This window comes from Strix uralensis, chromosome 10, assembly GCF_047716275.1.
Source record: "Strix uralensis isolate ZFMK-TIS-50842 chromosome 10, bStrUra1, whole genome shotgun sequence".
Lineage (NCBI taxonomy): Eukaryota > Metazoa > Chordata > Aves > Strigiformes > Strigidae > Strix > Strix uralensis.
In genome coordinates, this window is record NC_133981.1 from 24751653 (window position 1) to 24773253 (window position 21601).

General features: G+C 42.3%; 1 protein-coding gene across 1 annotated transcript; it reads left to right on the forward strand.

Annotated features, from left to right (window-relative positions):
• Nucleotides 1–1555: 1555 nt before the first annotated feature.
• Nucleotides 1556–21483, forward strand: NINJ1 (ninjurin 1). The gene is made up of 4 exons (XM_074879847.1): nucleotides 1556–1934; nucleotides 11879–12113; nucleotides 16873–17034; nucleotides 20064–21483. The coding sequence occupies exons 1-3, from the start codon at nucleotides 1863–1865 to the stop codon at nucleotides 17025–17027; spliced, it is 462 nt and encodes a 153-aa protein (XP_074735948.1). The 5' UTR covers nucleotides 1556–1862; the 3' UTR covers nucleotides 17028–17034; nucleotides 20064–21483.
• The last annotated feature ends 118 nt before the right edge of the window (nucleotides 21484–21601 follow it).

A 21601-nucleotide genomic window follows, 5' to 3' on the forward strand; every position in this document is an offset into this window, starting at 1 on the left:
TTGCCACAGTTCCACTCTGGTGCCTGCTCAGTAGCTATCGCACGTTAGAGGTGTGCTCGCTGCTGCATGGGAAAGGCTGCAGTGATACGGTGTATGGCACAGATTTTTATCTGATGTGTCGCAGTCCTTAAGCCCGAGTCTCCGTCTCCGGCAGACCCACGCTGTAAGGTCACTGCAGTCCGAGACCTGCTTTTCTGCAGATGACCTCGTGTTTGACACGGATATGATTTAGCAGCAATTCAAGATTTATTAATAGTGTGCGGTGGATCAAAAAGTTGAATTCTAGCAGCACTTAATAACTGACTGATTTAAAGGTGATTTGGTAGAATATGTTATGATTAAAATAGCGACTTAATTACAGATTTGAGAATGACAAGATTCACGCTAACTTACCACAAAGTATCCTAAATCAAAATGTATATAGGTATAAACACAAAACATAGACACAGAGAGACAGAAACACTTGGATCCAGTGAAATATGTAGATGCCCACACTCATTTATACCTCTTCTAAAGAAGTCAATGTCTATTTATTTATATTTACATTCTGTACATTTGTTTACATTCTGTAAATAGATTATCTTTTAATTCTGCTAAGAGAGTGGGAAAAGCAATTCCTTCCATAGAAGATTTCGAAGGAGTTAACATGGGGAATACATGTTTGGCCACCACACATAGGAACAGGTTTGCTGAACAGCTACTCAAGAACATTTTCAGTGCAGATGAGCAGTTCCTGCTAGCCTTAAAAGAGATTACATATGGTCATATAAGACACATCTTTTTTTTTTAAAAAAAAATTATTTTTTACTCTGAACACTGCTAAGTAAGTAGCATAAGCTTTGTCTGTAATAATAACATTTAAAAATCTAATTTATTTTGTTTTGTTTCACCCTTTAGGCTTACTTTACTGCTCTTGTTGCCAGTTGTGTTGTTTCTGTGCATCTGAGTGTTCCTCTGATGTTCCATCACCACCAGACCTGTACGTTAATTGTTTTTATGTGCATCCTTTGCCATGGTACAGGTGGGAAAATAAGTTTAGGGAGGGAAAAAAAAAAAAAGGACAGTGAAACTGAAAACCTTAAAGTGCTGCTGAGAGCACTCTTAAAAGCCTTCAACTTTAATTTTGTCCAGATCGAGTTTTCTAAAATGAAACATTCGCACAGAGGGCCAATTATCTGTACCCCTCCCCAGAACTGTACAAACTGACTCCTGGCCAGCGTCGGGTCTTAAACCCAAGCTGTCTGGTCTTAAACCGAAGCTGACCGTGCGAGGCGGCCGCTCAGCCCCCGGCCCCGCTCAGCCCCGGCCCCGCTCAGCCCCCGGCCCCGCTCAGCCCCGGCCCCGCTCAGCCCCAGGCCCCGCTCAGCCCCCGGCCCCGCTCAGCCCCCGGCCCCGCTCAGCCCCAGGCCCCGCTCAGCCCCCGGCCCCGCTCAGCCCCAGGCCCCGCTCAGCCCCGGCCCCGCTCAGCCCCCGGCCCCGCTCAGCCCCAGGCCCCGCTCAGCCCCCGGCGCAGCAGGGGCCGGGTCACCCCAGGCAGGGTTTGGGCAGGGAGGAGGCTGCGGCCGCAGGGGCGGGCGCTGGGTCCCCGCCGCCCGCCCGCCCGCTCTTCGTCCTGCGTGGGAACCTCCACCGCCGGGGACGGGACTTCCCCGAGCGGCGTGTCTGAGGGGAGGGAGGGAGGCACGGCACGGCACGGCACGGCACGGCACGGCACGGCACGGACTGCGGGGGCCGCCGCGCCAGCGCCGGTAATCGCCGCCTCGCCGGAAGCTCCCTTCCCGCCGCGGGGCCGCCGAGCCGGGCCCTGCCGGGACATCAGCGGCTCCCCGCGGGCGGCGCGGCTGGGACCTGGGCCCGCCGGGATGGACTCCGGCACCGAGACCCACGAGCTCAACGGGCAGGCGGAGGGCGCGGAGCCGGCGGCCGTCGAGCGGGTAGGGGCCGGGGCCGGGGCCGGGGCCGGGGCCGGGGCCGAGCGGGGGGCGGGAGCGGGCTCGGCTGCCGCGGCGCCAGGAGATGGCGGCGGGAGCGCGGCGGGAGCGCGGCGGGAGGTGGCGGCGGCGCCCGCCGGGCCGGGGCCGGGGCAGCGGCGGGTCTCCCGGCAGCGGCGAGACGGAGCCCATCGCCGCCCCCGGGGGCTGCGGCAGCGGGCCGGGAGGGACCCCGGGGGGGCGGTGTGCCGAGTGCTGCCGCAGTCCCGTCACCGGTGCTGCTCCATTGCCGCTTGTCTTTACACGTCTGCCATTCATTCAGCACCTTTTTTTTTTTTTTTTTTTTTTTGTAAGGATGCTGCTCGCAAGCATCCCATTTTGTCTCACTCCAAAGACAGGCAAGTGCCAACGGAGGACTGAAAAGCAAATCTTTTTTAGCCCTTGGCACGCTGACCCCTTAGCCCCTACACACGTCAGCTGGAAGGCGGTGACCTCCCCCCCCCGAAATCTCTGCCCGGAGCACCCCGGCACCGCTCCGAACCGGGAGGGTCTTTCCATCCGGATGACTTGGGAGAGGATGGAAAAGTTACTCAGGGGTATCTACACAGGAGAGAAGTGGGAGGAATTACTTAAGGAGTTGAGCCTGTATGGGGTTTTTTTTTTCCGTACAGTAATCCAAATAAAAACAAGAAGAGAAATACCCAGCTTTTTACTACTCCCTGTTGTCAAAACATGACCAGAGATCTGCACTGGAAAGCATTTCATCCCATATTCTGTTTACGCATAAAGGATGTTCTCCAAGCATGCCACTTATCTGAAAAGCCAGACTGGTAAAAGAGCATCTTTTATGTTGTTTTGGAAAGGACTAAAAAGCAGCTCTTATTCCAACCTAAGACTCTGCCACATAGAAACAGTTGTACTAAACCACCTTTTACGTCACTGGTAAAACTTTCTGGTTGCAGACAGACTGGACTGATTGTGTAGCAGATCTCTCCTTCCTCCCTCATTTCCTGACAAACCCTTGTACTCATGAATGTCATACCAAGAAAAAAAAAAAAAAAAAATCTGGTTTTAATAAATCCTGGAAAGTACCTAAACAGAATCGAGGCTGGGATATGTGGATCAAACAGGTGGCCTGAAGGGATTTCCTTTAAGCCACTGACTTCTTAGCAATTTTCTTTTTTTATTAACATAGTTATGATTGCATCACAAATGCTAGTCATGGGGGTTTATTTTTTTAAACTTGATCTGCTCCAAGAATTTTTCTGCAACTTTCCTGTTTTGCTTCATCTTCAGTTGCACGCAATCATCGTTTTGTTACATCTTTCCCATAGAAACTGCAAGTTTTATGTGAGCATCATGTAAAGAATAGGCAGAAGGATGTACTAGTATATTGTATTATATGTATACAGTAGCACTTCAGAGAACTTCACACTTTTTTTCATTTTCTCACCAAAAAAGAGAAAAGTATATGTGAGGTAAAACAGATGGGGACAGATTTCTTAAAACCCAATCTGTGGATAGGAGATACCTTTAAAAATCTGACCAAGTTCACAATTCACACAAACAAAAGAACACCCCAACTCAGCAGCCAACTAAACCTGGAGAGACCACAAATCCACAGGTGCCTGGATCTCCAGTACTGGAGTCAAAAGTGCGTAAGTGTCTGCTTTTGGGCATGCTTGCAGGCATCGCAACTTGGACCACCCTGGTTTGCTTCCTGCCCACCCGAGCACCTCGCCTCTCCTCTGAACAGACTTTCTTGCACATCTTCAGCAATAGACTGCTACCTTCTCTGACAGAGGAGATGACATGAAGTGCAGATGTAGTTGTCTTACCTTCAAAGCATTCAAAGCACACAAATTAAAAAAAGACTGGTTAAGCCCACTGTAATTCTGAATGAGAGGTCACACAATGGTTTAATGTGGTTTATTTTAACGCCATTGTTAATTTGGATAAAATTTTTTAGCAGCTGTCAAGCTTTTAGAAGCAAGAAATTCCTTACTTCTAATGCTGTGTTGTCCTGGCACACCTCACTGGCTAATGTGAATAATTACACTTGGCAGAAGTGTCTGGCTGCTTCTGCAAAGGATCTGTTCATACCAATACAGATAGTAACTGTTTTTTCATCTTCCTCTGTCTGCTTTCCGTGTTCATGGTCCATATTGAAACAGTCTAGATTCACAGTGTTGTAAAATCTGGGTTAATGTTTCCAAGATAACAGAAAATGCTAGTTGAAAGAGTTAAAGAAGAACTATGAAAAAGGTGAACAGGGACAGTAGAAAAGAACAGCTCTGGAATAGTGAGCTTCTGTTATAGTCATGTTACTAAAAATGTATTCAAGATTGTATATTAATTCATAAGTAATTTTGGGACATGGTAGTTTCTTGATGTCATACAGCAAGTAATAAGCTTCAGATTTGTAGGAACTTGAAATTATTGCATATAGAATGAAATGGCAGTTCTAAAGCATTACTTATATGAAACTGAATGTGGAGTACTTGATATACTCCAAATATTGAAACTGTTGGTGATAAGTTTTTGTTTGCTTGTTTTTTTAAGTAGCTAGAATAAACAAACAGTGCTTTAACAACACAAAATAGGCAGCAAGACCAAATCACTGGAATGAGGCATGGCTTGTATCAGCACTAGCGTGGCCAGCAGGGACAGGGAAGGGATCTTACCCCTGGGCTCGGCACTGGTGAGGCCGCCCCTCGATGAGTGGGTTCAGTTTTGGTCCCCTCACTCCAAAAATGCCATTGAATGACTCGAGCGTGTCCAGAGAAGGGCAACGGAGCTGGTGCAGGGTCTGGAGCACAGGTCTGATGGGGAGCGGCTGAGGGAACTGGGGGGGTTTAGTGTGGAGAAGAGGAGGCTGAGGGGGGAACTCATTGCCCTCTACAACTCCCTGAAAGGAGGGTGCAGAGAGGGGGATGAGTCTCTTTAACCAAGTAATGAGTGATAAGACAAGAGGGAATGGCCTCAAGTTGCGCCAGGGAAGGTTTAGACTGGATATTAGGAAACATTTCTTTACAGAACGGGTAGTCAGGTGTTGGAATGGGCTGCCCAGGGAGGTGGTGGAGTCCCCATCCCTGGAGGGGTTCAAGAGTAAAGTTGACTTAGTGCTGAGGGATCTGGTGTAGTTGGGAACTGTCAATGTTAGGTTAATGGTTGGACTGGATGATCTTCAAGGTCTTTTCCAACCTAGACGATTCTGTGTGATTCTGTGTGTGTGAGCAGTAGTAATGCAAGACAGAAAAAAAAAATCACACAGGAGAAAGCTTCTATTTAAACAGCTGCATGAACAACTTTTAAGTTATTACTTCATTTCACAAAGTTAGTCATCAGGTGTGCTGATTATTTTTAAGTCGTTTAAGGAGCGAAAATATTCTAACTTGGTCCTGGAACCAGTATAGTTTTAGGAAAATAGTGCTCTGCCCTGAGCTAACATGACTGTACTTTTCCCTTTTTTTTTCATAGTAACTTTTTAGCTCTTGGGAATCAGAGTGGTTACCACTCTTTTTTTCTTAATGTAGTCATACTTACATTTTCTGTCTGTATAGCAGGTGGCTTTTCTTAAGTACAGGCTTTTAAAGATGCTAGAAAATTGATGCAGGCTATGAAATATGAGCACAGACTGAGATCCCCCCCCCCCCTTTTTTTTTTTAATTGCCTGCAACCACACTGTCTCAACATATGATTGCAGAAGTCTGACAGCTAGTGCTTGCATGGCCAGTTTTCTCCCCCCCACCCTGTGAAATTCCTACAGGAAATGTAACTGATGATTCAGTCCAGATGTGGGGGGTTTTCTCTCTGAGTCAGTGCTGAACAAGTGATCTAATGTTTTATTGGGTATCTTCTGAGGAGGTGTACAGAGGATCTAATTATTCATTGCATAAGTGTTATAGCCTAAAATATTTTTGTTGGAAGAATATTTCTTTTCTTTGTAGAATATTTTCCCTATTTTTTTAGATCAGCAAGATCCCTGAGGCAGAGGGGAAGTCCAATTTCAGAGTAGCCACGTATGGTCCATTACATTTTCACTAGGCAGGTGATGGAGATGTGGACAGAAATTCCAAATCTATGAGGATTTTAAATAACTGTGTAAAGTTACTAGTGCAATCTGTAACTGTAGGGTTGATCTTAGAAAAAAATAAAAGTTCTGAAATTGTGTTCTGTTTTAGTCCTGTATTATTATTTTTTGATATAACTGGAATTTTTCCTGAACATGAAATTACTGCTAAAAGATCCGGAAAAGTTTGCTGTGCAGTATTTTCTTAAAAGTGAATACTTTAAAAACGTAGAAAATTACTTTTTAACAAAAGAGCCTTTTAGCATCTTTTTAACAGCTTTGATTAGAAAGACTGTTGCAAAACACAGAACAGAACAGTCCACTGTAAGATCAGTATGACTCAGCCTTATGTTTCCACAGCCTCATTATTACATGGCAAGTTTACATTATTTTAAATTTAGGACTGTCCCTAAACACAATAATTTAAGGAAGCTTTCTCTGTGACATTACAAACTCAGAGGTCATCTTGATCAACAAGCTTGTCTGACCTCATTTTGAATCAATTGTCATAAAATTGCAGTAATCACTAGCCTCAAATAGAAAGAAAACTGTATGCAGAGTTAGAGCAAGCCAAAGACTATGAAGACTGTATTTCAGAGTAAATGTAACTGAAGGTGAAGAACCTTCTGACAGCTTGAGGAAGGTGTTATTAATCAGAAGCACAGTTCAAGAAACCTTGTTTGGAATACAGACATAATAATCAGCATTATTTTCCCAATTATCCCAATGCAAACTGTGGGTCTCCTGTATTTAATAAAGGCATTCTGCTGCATAATGATTTAAAGTTAGAATACCATGGAAGTATTTTGTGCTGATACTGTAGCAATACCAATAAGTATTCATGTGTTTTCAGAACCCAGATGTGGGACTCTGGGCCTGACATGCAACACACATTGAGCTCTGGGCCCTGCAGTCCCAGCTGATATTAAGTAGCTGCAATTACAAATTGCAAATCAAAATTAAAGAGACCCAGGCTGTACTTCTGGCTTATACTTTGCAGTTTCTGGTTCTAAGTATTTATTTGGGAAATTGGAAGTTCACCTGCAAAATACTGGTTTTCTAGTGGGATATAAGAAGCAAAAAGTATCTGTTAACTTCATTACAAGAACAGTAAATTCAGTGTTTATAACATATCTGACTCTTGGAAATTTCAAGGTCCTATTGGTTCAGGCAAAATTTGCCTTTTACAGTTTTTATGGGGCTTTTGTTTTGGCTTTTTTTTTTTTAGATTTTCTTAAAACAATCAAGATAGGGGAACATATATATGGTGGAAGACATTTAAGAGGCTGAGTAAAGTACCGAGGAAGATACCAAATGAGAAGGAATGAATCCTAAAAACTTGCACTCAAAACCCAAATGATTTCTTTCCTCCTGCGTTCATAGGGCAGAGTGACAGAAATGTACATAACTAAGTTCTAAATACAAATGCAAAATAGACATAGTTTTCACTATTTCCCCCCCCCCCCCCCCCCCCTGTGGATTACAGATGACTGGCATGTCAAAAACCCAGCCTTTCTTCTCTGGACAGACCAACTGGTACATTTAGGGAAACTCAGGTCAAGTTGGAGAAGGAAAAGAAAAACTACTTCTGGGCTTTCCTTATTTTTTGGTCAGACTATCAGTACGTAAATTTGACTACTTCAGCAGTCACTAGTGTTTGATAAATGCTCTGTTGAACAAACAGCAGCATAAATTTTGTCACAAGTAGCGATTTAATGCTGTAATAGAACCCGAAATCCTTACTATAGGAAGTTACTGTATTTAGCAAAGATACTTTATTATTTGTTTTCAAATGTTTCCATTTTCAGTGCTGTTTCCTTCCTGTTGAATCACCAGGTGGGTCTTAGATGTGATTCCTGAAACTCAGCATCTAAGGACATTTGCCTCAGTGGCACTTTTATTAATTTTTTTAATAAATGTGGCGATAAATCCTTTCTGTGTTTCAAAGGGACTCAGTTCTTCTGGGTGTACTGTTGAGATGACGAGTGAAGCAAAGCAGCGGCAAAGTCTGTACCAGCACAGTAAGACTCTGTATCCCACACCATTCATTTCCAGTGTGAAGGTTTGCTCTTACAGAAGCAGACAAGTGCCAGCTTCTGATGTAGCATCTTAGCTTTTTCCTCGCAAACTGCAGTGCTCTGGGCAAGCAAACAGACCCGGCTGCTGTGCAGAGACGTGGAGCAGTACTGTCTGTGGGGACAGCATCCTGTGGTTGAAAATAAGCTCTTCCACAGGGGATTCTTCCAGTCACAGATGGGGCAAGAGGGGGAGGCTTTTTACTCCTCTCCTCTCTATAACTGTGCATAGACCAGCACGGCGGGTTGTTGTGCTCAGAGGTTGACATTCTGCGGGCGATGGCAGACCTGAGGGTGTGCTGTTACCCACAGGGAAAGGAAGATACAGCAGTTCTAGCTACACCTGTCTCTGTGCACACACACGTGAGCACACGTGCTGTTTTTCCGCAGACTCATTTGGCGACACCAACTGAAGGGATCAGCTTGTCTGTACCAGGTAATTTGAATACTGGAAGTGTGTAATGAGGTGTTTTGATTACATTGAGACTGAAGCAGATCATGTGCAATCCATCCTGTTCTCTTGCCCAGCGGCAGCTGCAGGAGAAGCTGTACTTTACCTGCATCCTAGAAAATCTCTGGCAGTTTCACTTTCCCTCTGTGAGCCCTGCAGGTGTAACAGCACCATACGTGTCGTTCCGTGCTGCAGGCTGCACGTGTTGCCACAGGCTTGGAATCTCCCTGAAACCATAAAGCCACATAACAAAGTTCCCATATAATTTCTGTTGTACATGACTCTCATTATGCTGAGATTAAGGCAACAGCTCTCCTTTCATTGCCTGTCTATATATCGCTGTGTAACATAGAATCACAGAATCACAGAATTGTCTGGGTTGGAAAAGACCTTGAAGATCATCCAGTCCAACCATTAACATGTAGTCTGATCTTAAAAATTGCCGCCATAGTACTGACTGCCTTTGTTTTGATACTTTTGGCAGTTGCCTTCAACTTGCTTCCAGAAGGCAAGGCCAATTTGCCTTTTGTTTTGGTGTGGTTTATGGTTTTCCAGCATGAGTCAGGAGGTTCCATTTCTCAGTCAGGAGATGAGAAGTTATTGTTTCTGGGGCTTTCGTGATTACAGATCCTTTTTCCTGACAGAGGGAAGATCACAGGCCGAGAAAAAGCTCTGTACAGTACAACTGACATTTCAGTTCTCCATATGCCTAGTTCCAATTCCGAACCGGTCTGCTTTCAGGAGTGGTAGCTGAAAGCCTCTTAACAGAGTAAAATGCCATTTTTTAGAATCTAAACATAGTAGATAGCTGAGTTGTCATTCCAGAAATAAGAAGGTTTGCCTTAGTTAGCCTTACAGCACCCTACTTTGAATAGACTTCTCTGTATATTGGAGTTCAGAAGTGACTCAAAACCATTGCTTCCACGGCAGTTCAAGCGCCGTAGCACCTGCAACTTTACCATGCAGAGAATTACTAAACAGCAGGGTCCTGAAAGTGCAGCAGCACATTTCTCCAGGAAAAAAAAAAGATCATATTCTGTTGTTTATGTGGAAACTGTCTTACATCATGTAGTCACAGCTGTAACTGAAAGGAAGATGTAGCCTGGACTATGTACTCTTTTGTATAGCTAAAAAAAAAAAAAAAAGCCACATCAAACATGATCACATTCCTACATCGAGTGAAAAGAAAGAAACTATTTGTCGTGTTTTCACTGCAGTCCCCTGAGTCACAGCTACCCGTGTAGTTTTTGCCCGTGTTACACACTGCTGCCTCGTAGACCCAATAGATACTTCAAAGTCAGTATTTTTGGCAGGAAGGAGTTAATTAGCTACTAGGCATAGGAAAAAACTTCCTCGATTATGAACTTGTGACAAAATAGATTATATTACTTCTACAGTCTACTGAGAAGAATTTCTTTTAAATTCATGCTCAGAAATTGAATTCTGCTATTACACACGTAGTTCCCCATCCCCTCTTACACTGCTAGCATTAAGTAACCAAGAACTAAATGTGTGTGTTGGGCTTTTTGCTGTACAATAAACAGTGAAAAATGTTAGTCTGGATTTTTCTACGGAATACTGCCAGCATATATTCCATGCTGCTTTCCATAAGGAAATGACCATCCACACCTGGGTTAGTGTTTCTGGGGGATGATATACTGGGACGACAGTATTTTTTCTGAAGCACCCAAATGCTATAGTGGTTTAATGAGGCAGGGGGGTGGGAAGAGGAGACTCTCCTTGGCAAGAGAAAAGGTGACAAATGGGGGACATTCCCCAGCCAAACTGTGTTTTTAGATTGTGGGATATAGACAAAACCAAATGAATTTTGAGTTCTTCCTGACTGAAGTCAGTATCCGTCTCAGAGCCATTTTCTTCCTGGGATCTCAGTAAAGAAGCTGTCTGCACGGAGCTACAATTACATGTTTGCTTTCTCTTTGAAGCAAAAAAATCTGCTGCTGCCCCATCATATTTTTCTCTCAGTAAAATATTTAGCCTGTGGTTGATTACAAAAGTCTCTGGTGAAAATAGGTCAAGTTTGGTATTTGAATGCCCTGGAAAAACTGGCAATGTGTTTGCTGTCTGCATTAATATGTGTCCTATTTAAAAGGAGATTTTAAAGTCTGGACAGTGGCAAACCTGGCTTTGGACTGGAAATTTGATAGTTATTAGTGCTGCTGAAAAGAATAATTAGAGAGTGTTTTCTGCATTTGAACTAACCTTCAAAGAGAGACTTTCCTCTCCATATTTTCTGACAAGTGGGAACACATTTGTGCAGTGAGAAGGTCTCTAAGAAGCAGGTTTAAAGAAGTCAGCTAGAATAAGCTTACTCTTAATATATTTGTGTATTATTTTTTACAATAAAGTCTAGAATTAAGAGCAGCAAGAATGAAGTTCCTAACCTGTTCAGAGACTGCAGAAAAGAGGGTTACCTGCTCTTTCTTCATCTCAGTTAAGTAGCTAAGCCTTACCAAGTCACCCTGAGCTGCATCTAATCTGTAGAGAAATAGGCACCCCTGGGAGACGAGCGATCAGATTTCAAGCTGAGTCACATGAATCGTCATCAGGCAAAACTCCTTTTATTTATCCCGCCTGGTTAACTAGCTTTGGTTTTGCCCTGCAGTTAGTCTTTATTTTCCTGTTTGTTTGCAGGGGAATTAAAAAAACCCCACCCAACTGCTGATGCAAAAATGGAAGGAAAAATTTCCTTGTAATTGGGCAGTGCTCGGCAACCACAAATCCTATGATATTTAAACAGAAAAACAGTTCACTGCGTATGGATGGACCTGGACGGTGGCATGGCGGAGTGCGAAGCAGTAGGGAAAGAGGTCAAGCAAAGCTCATACAGTGGCCAGCTTCCACATAAATCCTCAAAATAAGACTCATGAGTAATTAAGGAGCTATGTAGATGTGTGATGACAGAGGGTGAATTTAATAAATATTTGTATTTTTAAGTATGCCTTTAGGAGTAAATTTGTTCACTCCTAAGCAACAATTTGTTGTTTGCTTGATTGTTTTACAGGGGGTTTTCCCTCCCAACTTTTCTCAGTGCAAACTTTTCAGCTTTTTCAATCTTGCCTTTTCTCAGAGTAGAAGCATATTGACTTTTTAAACTGATCCCACAAGCTGGAAAAAGTGTTTCTGCCAAAGTACAGTACAGACACTGTTTACTGCTCTCTCATCAGGTGGAGGACAGTGGTAACAGTGAAAAAGCAGCACTGATAGTCTCAGTACCACTCTTACTCTAGCAGTATGATTACAGAAACTAGTTGATGGGCCAGGTCATCTCTTGCTCACTCCACCAATTAAAAGAGGTGTGAATAACCTTTTTCCCCTCTCCCAATTTTAGCGCAGAATGTCACAGTGGTTTCAGAGAAATGGACCTATGAATATCAATCACTACGCAAATAAGAAGAGCGCTGCCGAGAGCATGTTGGACATTGCCCTGCTGATGGCCAACGCATCCCAGCTGAAAGCCGTGATGGAGCAAGGACCTTCTTTTTCCTTCTACATCCCCCTTATCGTTCTTATCAGCCTGTCACTCACACTGCAAGTTATGGTGGGAGTGCTCCTGATATTCCTTGGTATGTAGCAACAGCAAGAGCCATTGACATGTATTTTCCTTACAGGATGCAACCTATAAGATGGTATTTGAGATGGTATATAGACTCCTCTTTCCTTTTTTAAAAAGCTGTTATATTTGAAAGTCTTTACCTCAGAATTGGTTAAAGTTTTCTCTTAAGACCATAGAAATATTGCAACAAAGGAGTAAGGGCAACTTTATGTGGAATCTTTGCTTTTGATCAACTTCCTCATACTCATTTGCCCACAGCATGAATATTTTTCTTTTCAGAAAGCCTGAGGAGGAAGGAAAATGATGAAATACTGTAAAAGAAACATTAATAGGCCAGATAGAATCATGCAGCCTGCCCAGTTTCATAATACTGTTTCTGGCAAGACCTGTTACTTAATCTTATGACCGAAATGTATTTGTTCCATATCGGTCATATCATAAGTAATATTATAAGAATATATTGCAAACATAGAACTCCGAAACAGAAGTGAAAGTTAAAATGTCCATCTTCATCTTGGTGTGGCGTATTGTCTTCAGTTGGTTTGTGTTTCTGCAATCAAATCAAAGGCTTGACAGTAATGAAAAAAAGCTCTTAGTTTTAAATTTAGGAAATTATTCAAGGCATCCTATATCTCTAGGTGGGGTGCAGTAGAAATGTACTTGTTAATTTGCAAACTTGTGTTAAAATGAAGTTAAAGGTAAAAAGAAAAATGGAGCAAGATTTCACTGTAAGAACATAACCTCGTTTCTTATCCACATACTATGACTTCAGTCAAAAAATTTGAAATTATGTACAATGTGAAAAAACAGTTTGACTTGCATTCTGGGACTACAGATAGATTGTCTTGAATTCTGCTTGTTGCTAGGGAAACCTTTTCTACTTTCTACCAAAGAAATGTGATGCAATACATTTAACATATGCTAGAAATCATTTTTCAAGAGAATGAGTTCAAATAGGAGTTGTGTTAGTGTGTGCTTTGGACGCATTTAACGAGACAGCTGTAGAATTAGTTCCCTGCTCCCTGCCTTCCCCCCTCTCCACTTTCCATCTCAGTCTTGAATCACGGACCTTCACGTTCCTAGAAGTTCAATGCAGTGCCTTTGCTGTTCTCAAAAAGAGAGGTTCCGCTATTCAGTATTAATAGGTACAATGCTATGAGGCAAAAGGACCAGTACTTATCACTAAAAATTAGGTATTTTAAGTTAATATTGCTAGATTAGTAGCACATGTATGTCCTACGCCCTCTGCCTTATTCTGTCAGGAAGAATGGTTATCTAAGTAGCTGTAGAACCAGGTTCATTTCTACAATGTCATCACTAAGGGAGCATGAATTACCCAAAAAACCCAACTAAAACTCCACGGAGACTGGAGAGACAGCACTCTTCTAGCAATCCAAGTTTTCTGTTTCGACCTTAAACAAGTCTTCAGTGCTTCTTTTTGCTATCTTAACCTACTGTGATATTTCCCCCCTTGCTTTTGCAAGGCAAAATGCAGAAAGAATCCAATAACACTTTGCAAAGTTGCTGAAAGCCTGAGACACTCATTAGCAGCACCCAAAACCCTAGACCATAACTTTGGGGAGTCAATCAAAGATTCCTGTGGCAATCAGAGGAAATGTGTAGGTTTCAGCATCAGTTGAACCCCATTATTCCCTGAAGTAAATGACACCTTTGCTGGTAGGAAGCAGCTGTGGATCGCTGCTTCTGCTAGTGATATATGATCATTTATTCTCATCACTTTTTTCAAATCTTCCCCTTTAAATTAATGGGTACTATTTGACAGATCTTGTCTACCCTAAACGAAAAACCTTGAAGGTGACAGCCAGAGTTCACACACGGCATTTACTAAACAACTTTCAGTTCAAGGAGGAAGTTCCTAGGAAACCAGGATACATAAAGCTTGTGATACTGATGTGCAGCCGATGCGGCTTTCTTCTTTCTTACGAAAGAGACAGGATACAGCTGTCTCTGCATTTGGTAGAGTTGGTACAGGAGCAAAACCCAGGTCCTGGCTCAGAGGAGATTCCAGAAGGGGGCTGGGAAAAGCAACCTGATGATACTGGGGAATGTGGGAAGAGAGTCATGGAAAAATCAGCAAAACACTTCTATGTTTCTTGGTTGAAGGCATCTCCCTGCTGGTTGTTTCAGTTAAGCAGGCTTTGAGGCTGCAAACAAGTTCCCTGGTTTTTGTTGGGCAATAATTTCTCAGTATATGCTGAGACATTGCTTTTTAATGCTTGTTTCTGCCGGTTATTGCCAGAGTGGCTTCTGTCTCTGTAATTTTTATCTTCGTCACATGGAGAGTAGAGAGTCCCAGCTCTGAAACTGTGCTGCAGTAGAGTTCACAGACCACTTAGAAAACAGTGAGATTCATCAGGAGTTCAGCCCGCACTCCACAGTCAGCGGTGGCTGTAGGTTTGGTGTACCAAGGGGGACAAAGCTCTCGGCTTCTGGCGGTGTGCTGTTGGAGTGATGCTGTCGTGCTGAGGCCAAAAGTACTGAAGACAGGATATGAAGGTACAGGCATCATAGCAGGAATTTGCTTTTCACAATGTGTATTTGGTAGTTTTGGCCTGTAGGAACAGTTTTAGCTTCCATCTAGTCACAAAATTCTGCCTCTTACAAACTCTCACAAGTCAAAAAAAAAAAATAATCTGTGCAACCATCCAGTTTCTTTCCTTGAGAGTTTTATCCCAGGAGCTACCAGTTCTCACAGTCCTCTATTAGGAATTAAAATTCCTCCTTCAAAAGACCCTTTCACAAAAACATTTTGAAAAATGTTCAGCAAACTTGTCCTTGAAAGTGATTTGGTAATCTTAACTTTCTAGAAGAAAAGCAAAGAATGTCTTGAAGTAGTTTAAGTGGCATGAAATCAAGAAATCTAATCCAGCTATAATAAAATACTTAAAGAATAACTGTTCTTAACATTTTCACAAACTCCCTCATCTTACGTACTGTCACCACAAAGATAGGATTACTGCAATTCTACTTCAAATTTTAGAACGCCGCCTAAACTGACGAGCAATACTTGTCTTCTCTGACCCTTATTTGGAGAAAGGGACAGCTCTGAAAGTGTCATTTCTCCTTTGAGCATGATTTCTTTTAACTCAGAAAACACATGAGACCGTTACTGCCTTTTCTTTGTTAAACCAACTGTCTGAAGTGCTTTTCCTCCATACTTCAGGATTAATTATTCCATTTCATTTATTCTGCTTCATTCACATGACAGTACTAGAGTCCTTCCAGGTACTGTTGGGATGCAAGCATCCACATAGCTCCAGATGCTTTACAGACATGGATAAACTCATTTGCAGGATGAAGGACTGCTGAGCTTATATTATTTCATGCCTACACAGGTGTGCAGTAGCTTCAGCTTTTCAGATAGTTCCCCTGCGCTGTTCTTCAGTGCTTTGACTGGTTTGTGATGTTTGACTGTACTGCTTTAGCAAACAGGACTTGAACAGGCACCCAGAATTCCTTGAGACAAAAACAGCATTAGACTTCCTAATCAGGGAAACCGAGTGAACCTGGTTGTTAATACTTCAGCATCATGAGTGTCTTTGCCAGCACTTCTACCTAACTACTTCAACAAGCGAGTCTTGGTTCTGTGGTTAAGTTCTGCACTGTTGACAGGGTAGTTATGTTAAAAGCAAATAACAAAGTTTATCTCATGCAGTGGAGTCATAAGCTACATCTGTGTATGTGCCTAGCAAAATGAGCTCAGAGTTTTATTTATGTTGCTGTAAAAACTTGTCCTGTACATGCACACACAAGCTCCAGCGATCTACTCGTTTAAGAACTAGGGGTCTTAACAGACAAAACCCATTCTCATAACGCTTTCCAGAATTCATCAGCACTCATTGCACCAGCATCAAAGAAATTGAGTAGAGGGTCTGAGTTGCAGAGCCCTTACTGCAAAAGAACAGAGACAGAGGAAATCCTTGGGTTTCCGCATGACGCCAGGCAGGCGCCCCCAGACTTCACACCGTCCTGGACAAGCACGTGCCTTGCTCTGTCATCAGGTCTCAGCAGTCCAATGTAATGCATCTGTATGTTCTCACAAGGTCTGGAATCAAAGCTTAAACCAAATTAAGACTATCTCCCTTGTGTGTTCCTCCCTCACTCCCATTAGCAGTTCAACCAAAGAACAACTGCAAGAAGCAAAAGAAGGTGTTTACACAGCCGATGCTCTCAGTAAAAAGAACTGCAGCTACCCTGCTTTGCAGTCCTCCTCTGTTTACCAGATACAATGCCCTTACTTTCTAAAACCAGAATCGCTGCAAAAGCAGGGAGTACAACTGGGGAAGGGCACCAGTACAAAAAAAATTCAGCACTGGTAAGAGGTTGGGCTGTCTGCAAAGAACCTGTAGCGTTTTAACTGTAGTAGGTTTAACTGCATTCCGTCCGGTCAGGGCTTCGAGCTTCATGTATTCAAGACTGAAATAATTTTTAAATGCTTAAAGTCTGCAACAAAATTAGATTTCAAAAGATCAAGAACTCAGAAGATTTCTAGTAATGTTTGTGTATCCCATGTGCATCCACAGAGATTAGATATTAATTACTGGAAGCTAATAGGGTCCTTGTGGTTCAAGATCTTCTCCTCAGCAGTTTTACTGACACTGCAGAATCTTACTTCCCTTTTAAGTATGACTGATGCAAATAGCTCAGTGCAAGAGAAATTCTTGAACCACATGACTAGTGAAGACTTTTATTCTGGATTTTGAAATATACATGTAATTAAACCTTTTTTTTTTCCTTTCCCTTTGAAGTAAAATATGACCTTAACAACCCTGCAAAACATGGAAAGCTGGATTTCCTCAACAACCTTGCAACTGGACTAGTATTCATTATAGTAGTTGTGAATATTTTTATCACTGCCTTCGGAGTGCAGAAGCCAGTTGCTGAGTCAGCATCAGGACACTAAGCACCAGGTGAGTGTGGTCTCTCTGCACCGTAAGGTAGTAGGGCACAGCATACATAAATGCAGTGCAAACTAGGGCATAGCTTTAAAAATAGCCACAAGCTTATCTATACAGTTCTGGCCTTTGCAGAGAAGGGAGTTTACTTCAGACTACTGCAAAAGCAAATGCTACTAGAAACTGCTAAGTTATTGCAGTGTGTTTGCAAATGTGGAGTTCAAAAGTTGATGGCACCATCTCACGCTGTCGGGGGCCCTTGCATGTGTCATGCATGGGAAGTGTAAAGGTCATCCTTCTGTCTTAGCCACTCCTTCTCCTCATTGCTGACTAAGCCAAGAAGAGAGAGAATATTGTTTTGCTTCCTCCAAATGCCTCTTTCTTTAAGAAGGTTTTGCAGTATACTGCATCCAGTCTGTTGTCAACACTGAAGACTTAATCTTTATCCAAGTAACTAGGGCTATTAAGTCCAACATAGAGTGCTACACGTCATCGGAGCCCTTCAGTTCCTGTGCAGATAGTGTGGCTATTCTGTCCTCCCAAGCTGCAGGGCTTTTGCTTTGTCGGAGACTCAGCCCGCAAAGCTGTGCACTGTCACTTTACTTGATACATGCAGTCATTTAGAACAATATTGTTTGCTCTACCTGCAGTTTAAAGTTTGTTATTTACTTATACAGAAGGATAAATATAGGAATTGTGGGAATCAAAATGGGTATCTTTCTAGCATCATAGCTATGATGAACAATTTGGGAGGAGATAAACCTAAATTGTAGGCTTGTAGCCCAAGAAGCCCTGTAGTCCAGCATCTGCCTTAAAAATAGCACTGCAAAGTCTGTGTGTGCCAACATTGCTCTGGCTCTTTATCTTCCAAATCTCAAATCATGTGCAGAAGGCCTGCTGACTTTCCTGGCAAGCTGCAGTACACTGGCTACTACACAGACAGCCCATAAATGTAACGTTATCAGTTTGAGTTAACTTCTATATGAAACCCTTTCTCCGTAAAAAAGGCCTTTAAACCCTTACTCTGACGATGAATGGCGCAACAGAAACCTGTAGCAAGAATGGAGACCAGACCAAAATTTATCAGGACTCTCAACTGCATGTGGGGAAAATCAGTGCAACAAATTACTAGGAAGATGAAGGATGAAATTCATTTATTTTGGGGTGTGGGCAGAATCGTCTGCTTTAACCAAAACCTGTGAAATTCTGGCAGTGAAACAAGATTGTTTTATTGTATTTAATGACCATAGTCTCTACAAATAAACTAATAAATATTTAATTTTATCATCAAGGAGCACATAGATTATCTGAGATATTATCAGAATTATAGGTACAACGTCCTTCTCAGCGGTACGTATTAAAACAATACTGAAACACTAACCACCAAATTGCACTGGCAAAGCCAAGAGAACTGAATGAAGGTTTACTGGAATTTTAGCTGTCTTCACAGGAGAAAACATGCACAATAGCCAGGAACAGAGGCAGATACAAGAATCTGAAATAGGCATCAAGAAATTCAAATAATGGACAAGGTGGCATACCAGAATCCCAGATGTGCCTCTTTTTGGTACAGTGAAAGAAGAACTGAAGAGGGAAGAGGGAAGAAGCAGCTTATGCTTATCACACTGACGTATGCTGAGTAGAGAGGGAGATGGGCTGACAATCCAATCCCAGGGCAGTTAGTGCCTTAATGTAATGGTATATGGATAAGTCAGCTAATATCCAGAGGGCGGGTGAGACACACCTTGCCTTGCCAGGATACTGGATGGGTGAGGTCACCCACATTTCATCTGCCATTTCTCTACTAGTGCTGCACTCTCTAATGAGGTGCCTTATTGATTCTCCTCAGTATCAGTGCCAGCTCCGCTCCCTTTTCAATCTCTCACTGGCTTTTAGGAGATGCTGCTCCTGCAGTGTTTCCCAAACACGTCTGCTGTATTTCTCCACAGCGGAACTCAGTGCTGAAGTGCTTTGAAGAACCCTGCAGCTGCTACAGAGTTTGCCAGACACATGTGTTGTGTGTTACCATCCAGTTCAGCTCCGGGCAGCACTAACATGCCAGGCTGGCTTCTGAATGTTACTGTGCTCTTTAAACACGTGGAGTGCATCCCCCTGCAAATTTCTCCCACCCATCCATGCACTTTGTCTACTTTCCCCTTCCTTCACAGAAATGTGTGGCTAAGTCTTATGGAAACATCAGTGGTTTTGTGCAATGTCTTACTGCTTAGCTGGCACCATCTGGCAAGAAGGGGGCTCTTCACAGCATTTATGTTGGAGTTTCTCCTCTACTATTCCTTCTGGTCTCCATAAACTGTCAACCCAAAGGGTTAATTATGACTAGGATTGTGGAATCCCTAGTTAGAAAGCTAGGTCTTAAATGAGAAACCAGTTCACATGTAACTTCCCTGAGATTGTCATGAGGGCATGAAACACAGTTCTGCTCTTAGAGCTCTATATCATACATCACACAGAGCTATGCACAGCCAGAGTTCACATACCTAAACATGACTGGTATCTACTGCTGAAATAGTTTAATAAACTCGCAGTGCCTCAATAAAGGAGAAACAGTAGCTGGTTTATGTCACCTCAGGTAGAGGCAACACCAAAGGATGTTTAAAGCAAGTTTACAGCTGTACAAAACCAGCAGCTCTGTGATCCTGCCTTCATGCTGCTCACACATGCAGTTTCCTAATAAAATGATCAAACTCAGTGTCCAGGACATGTGTCTTTTTGCTCCAGACTTGTTAAATGTGGAAGTTCTTCATTGCTTTGGAACATTACATCTGTTGTTTGCTCACTTGATATTGCCCTTGCTAAAAGCACCTGGTCATCTGAATGTAACTCGAAAAACAAGTTTATTTCGGTCTGCTGCCACAATCTCCTGAGAAAAGTGAGTGGCCACCATTTACTGGCTTCACTTTTACTATTATACATACTTTTTCAAAGAAAACTTAATTCCCCCTTTAAGGCAAATTTGTCATTTACTATAATTACTGTACCACTAACATCTCAATATCTTTTTTTTTTTTTCCTTTGTATTTCAGAGACCTGAAGTATTCATTCTAGATGCCATTTGCACTTCAGCCAGCAACACTTGGACACAGTAGGGAAGAAGAAAATAATCTGAAGAAGCTGGACGTACCGAGCAGCATTCTCAAGTTTCCAAGAACCAGCACATTTGTGTATCTAAATTTTTCCCATGTGTTAATATTTAAACTGGCATCTAAGGAAAGGTTGATTTTGACCCAAGGACATTGTTTTTCTGGAATATTGTCATTTCAATTTCAGTAGAAACTAACTGTTTTTCAGGAAAGCGGCATAAGCTCATCAACCAAAGTACTATCAACTGGTGGCACTTCACAGGACTTCCCACTTTCTGTGCCTTTTGCTTGTGTGGCAATTTATCATTCCTGCCGTGGTAAGAAATGGCAGGCCTTCTGTTCTGGCACGGTGACATCATCCTTCGTTTCACTTGCTTGGTACCAAACCTGTGTGCTCCGTAGCTCAGCAGTGGTCCTCCTCTGCAGTGTGCAAAGAGAGCTGTGCCTTGGTCTCTTTTTTCCCCACTCTAGCTAAAGCAAAGATGAGACAAACAGAAACAGCAGGCTATCTTTTGTCCACTTTTGCTCACAGGTACTCATTTGTCCTGTTTCTTCATCTCTGGACCAGATTTAAAATTTCCTCTCCTTTGTGCACAGACACACAAATAACCTAATTGCTAATAGTTTCTTAATATTAACTGCTATAGTCCATATTCTGTGCATTACATATGCTTCTGGAAACCCTGTTAGAAGAGCCTCCTTTTCTAGGCCCAGCTAGAAAACTAGAGGATACAGGGTGAACTTTACCTGCTAAACAGGTACCAAGTGCCTGTCAGCAATTCAAGTAGCACATTTAAAGAAGTTTATCCCTCTATAACTTACTTTTCCCTCTTCTCAAGATTGACTGCTGCAGTTGTGTTACTCTTATGAGTTTATGGCTAAAAGCATAACTGAATTTTTTATTTTTATTTTTAAATATATATATATAGATATAAATATCTTCTAGGTTCTTACCTGCCAGCTCAGGGACTGACACTTTTTCTAAATACACTATTACTAGTAATGGTGTAGGTCATAAAAATTTCTAAACCAGAAACATTTCAGTCATTTTATTTCCAAAGTATCTGCAATCAGAAAAATCCTGGTTTTCTAGATTGTGCTTATTTGTAGTTGCAGATTTGTACTAATATATTTCCTTACTGTTAATTTTTAAATGCTCCCTTGCACATATTAATAGAAGTTTGACTTCCATATGTCTCATCTCGTTTACAGTTTTTATTGATCACATTTCTCTTTAGTTGTGTCTCAAGGCCCGTTGATGTACCATATCTTCATTTACATGTTCTGTAAGAATTGCTAACAGAAAACAAATCAGAAACTTGTGTGATTGGTAATGGAATAGACATTATTTTTTATTTTTTAATTCGTCTTTTGTTGCTTCTTTGCCAACCTAACATGTATTTAACCAGTATCTAGCAAGCAAGGATTTAATTGTGCGTGTTTTACTAATTTAAACATAGCTCAGAATAAGTTCTGAATAA

What these genes read in the sequence shown, in the direction of transcription:
- NINJ1 (XM_074879847.1), top strand. Translation starts at nt 1,863, where the DNA reads ATGGACTCCGGCACCGAGACCCACGAGCTCAACGGGCAGGCGGAGGGC. An exon ending in AGCCGGCGGCCGTCGAGCGG is followed by an intron (nt 1,935 to 11,878) that starts GTAGGGGCCGGG and finishes TCCCAATTTTAG; the next exon opens with CGCAGAATGTCACAGTGGTT. An exon ending in AGTGCTCCTGATATTCCTTG is followed by an intron (nt 12,114 to 16,872) that starts GTATGTAGCAAC and finishes TTCCCTTTGAAG; the next exon opens with TAAAATATGACCTTAACAAC.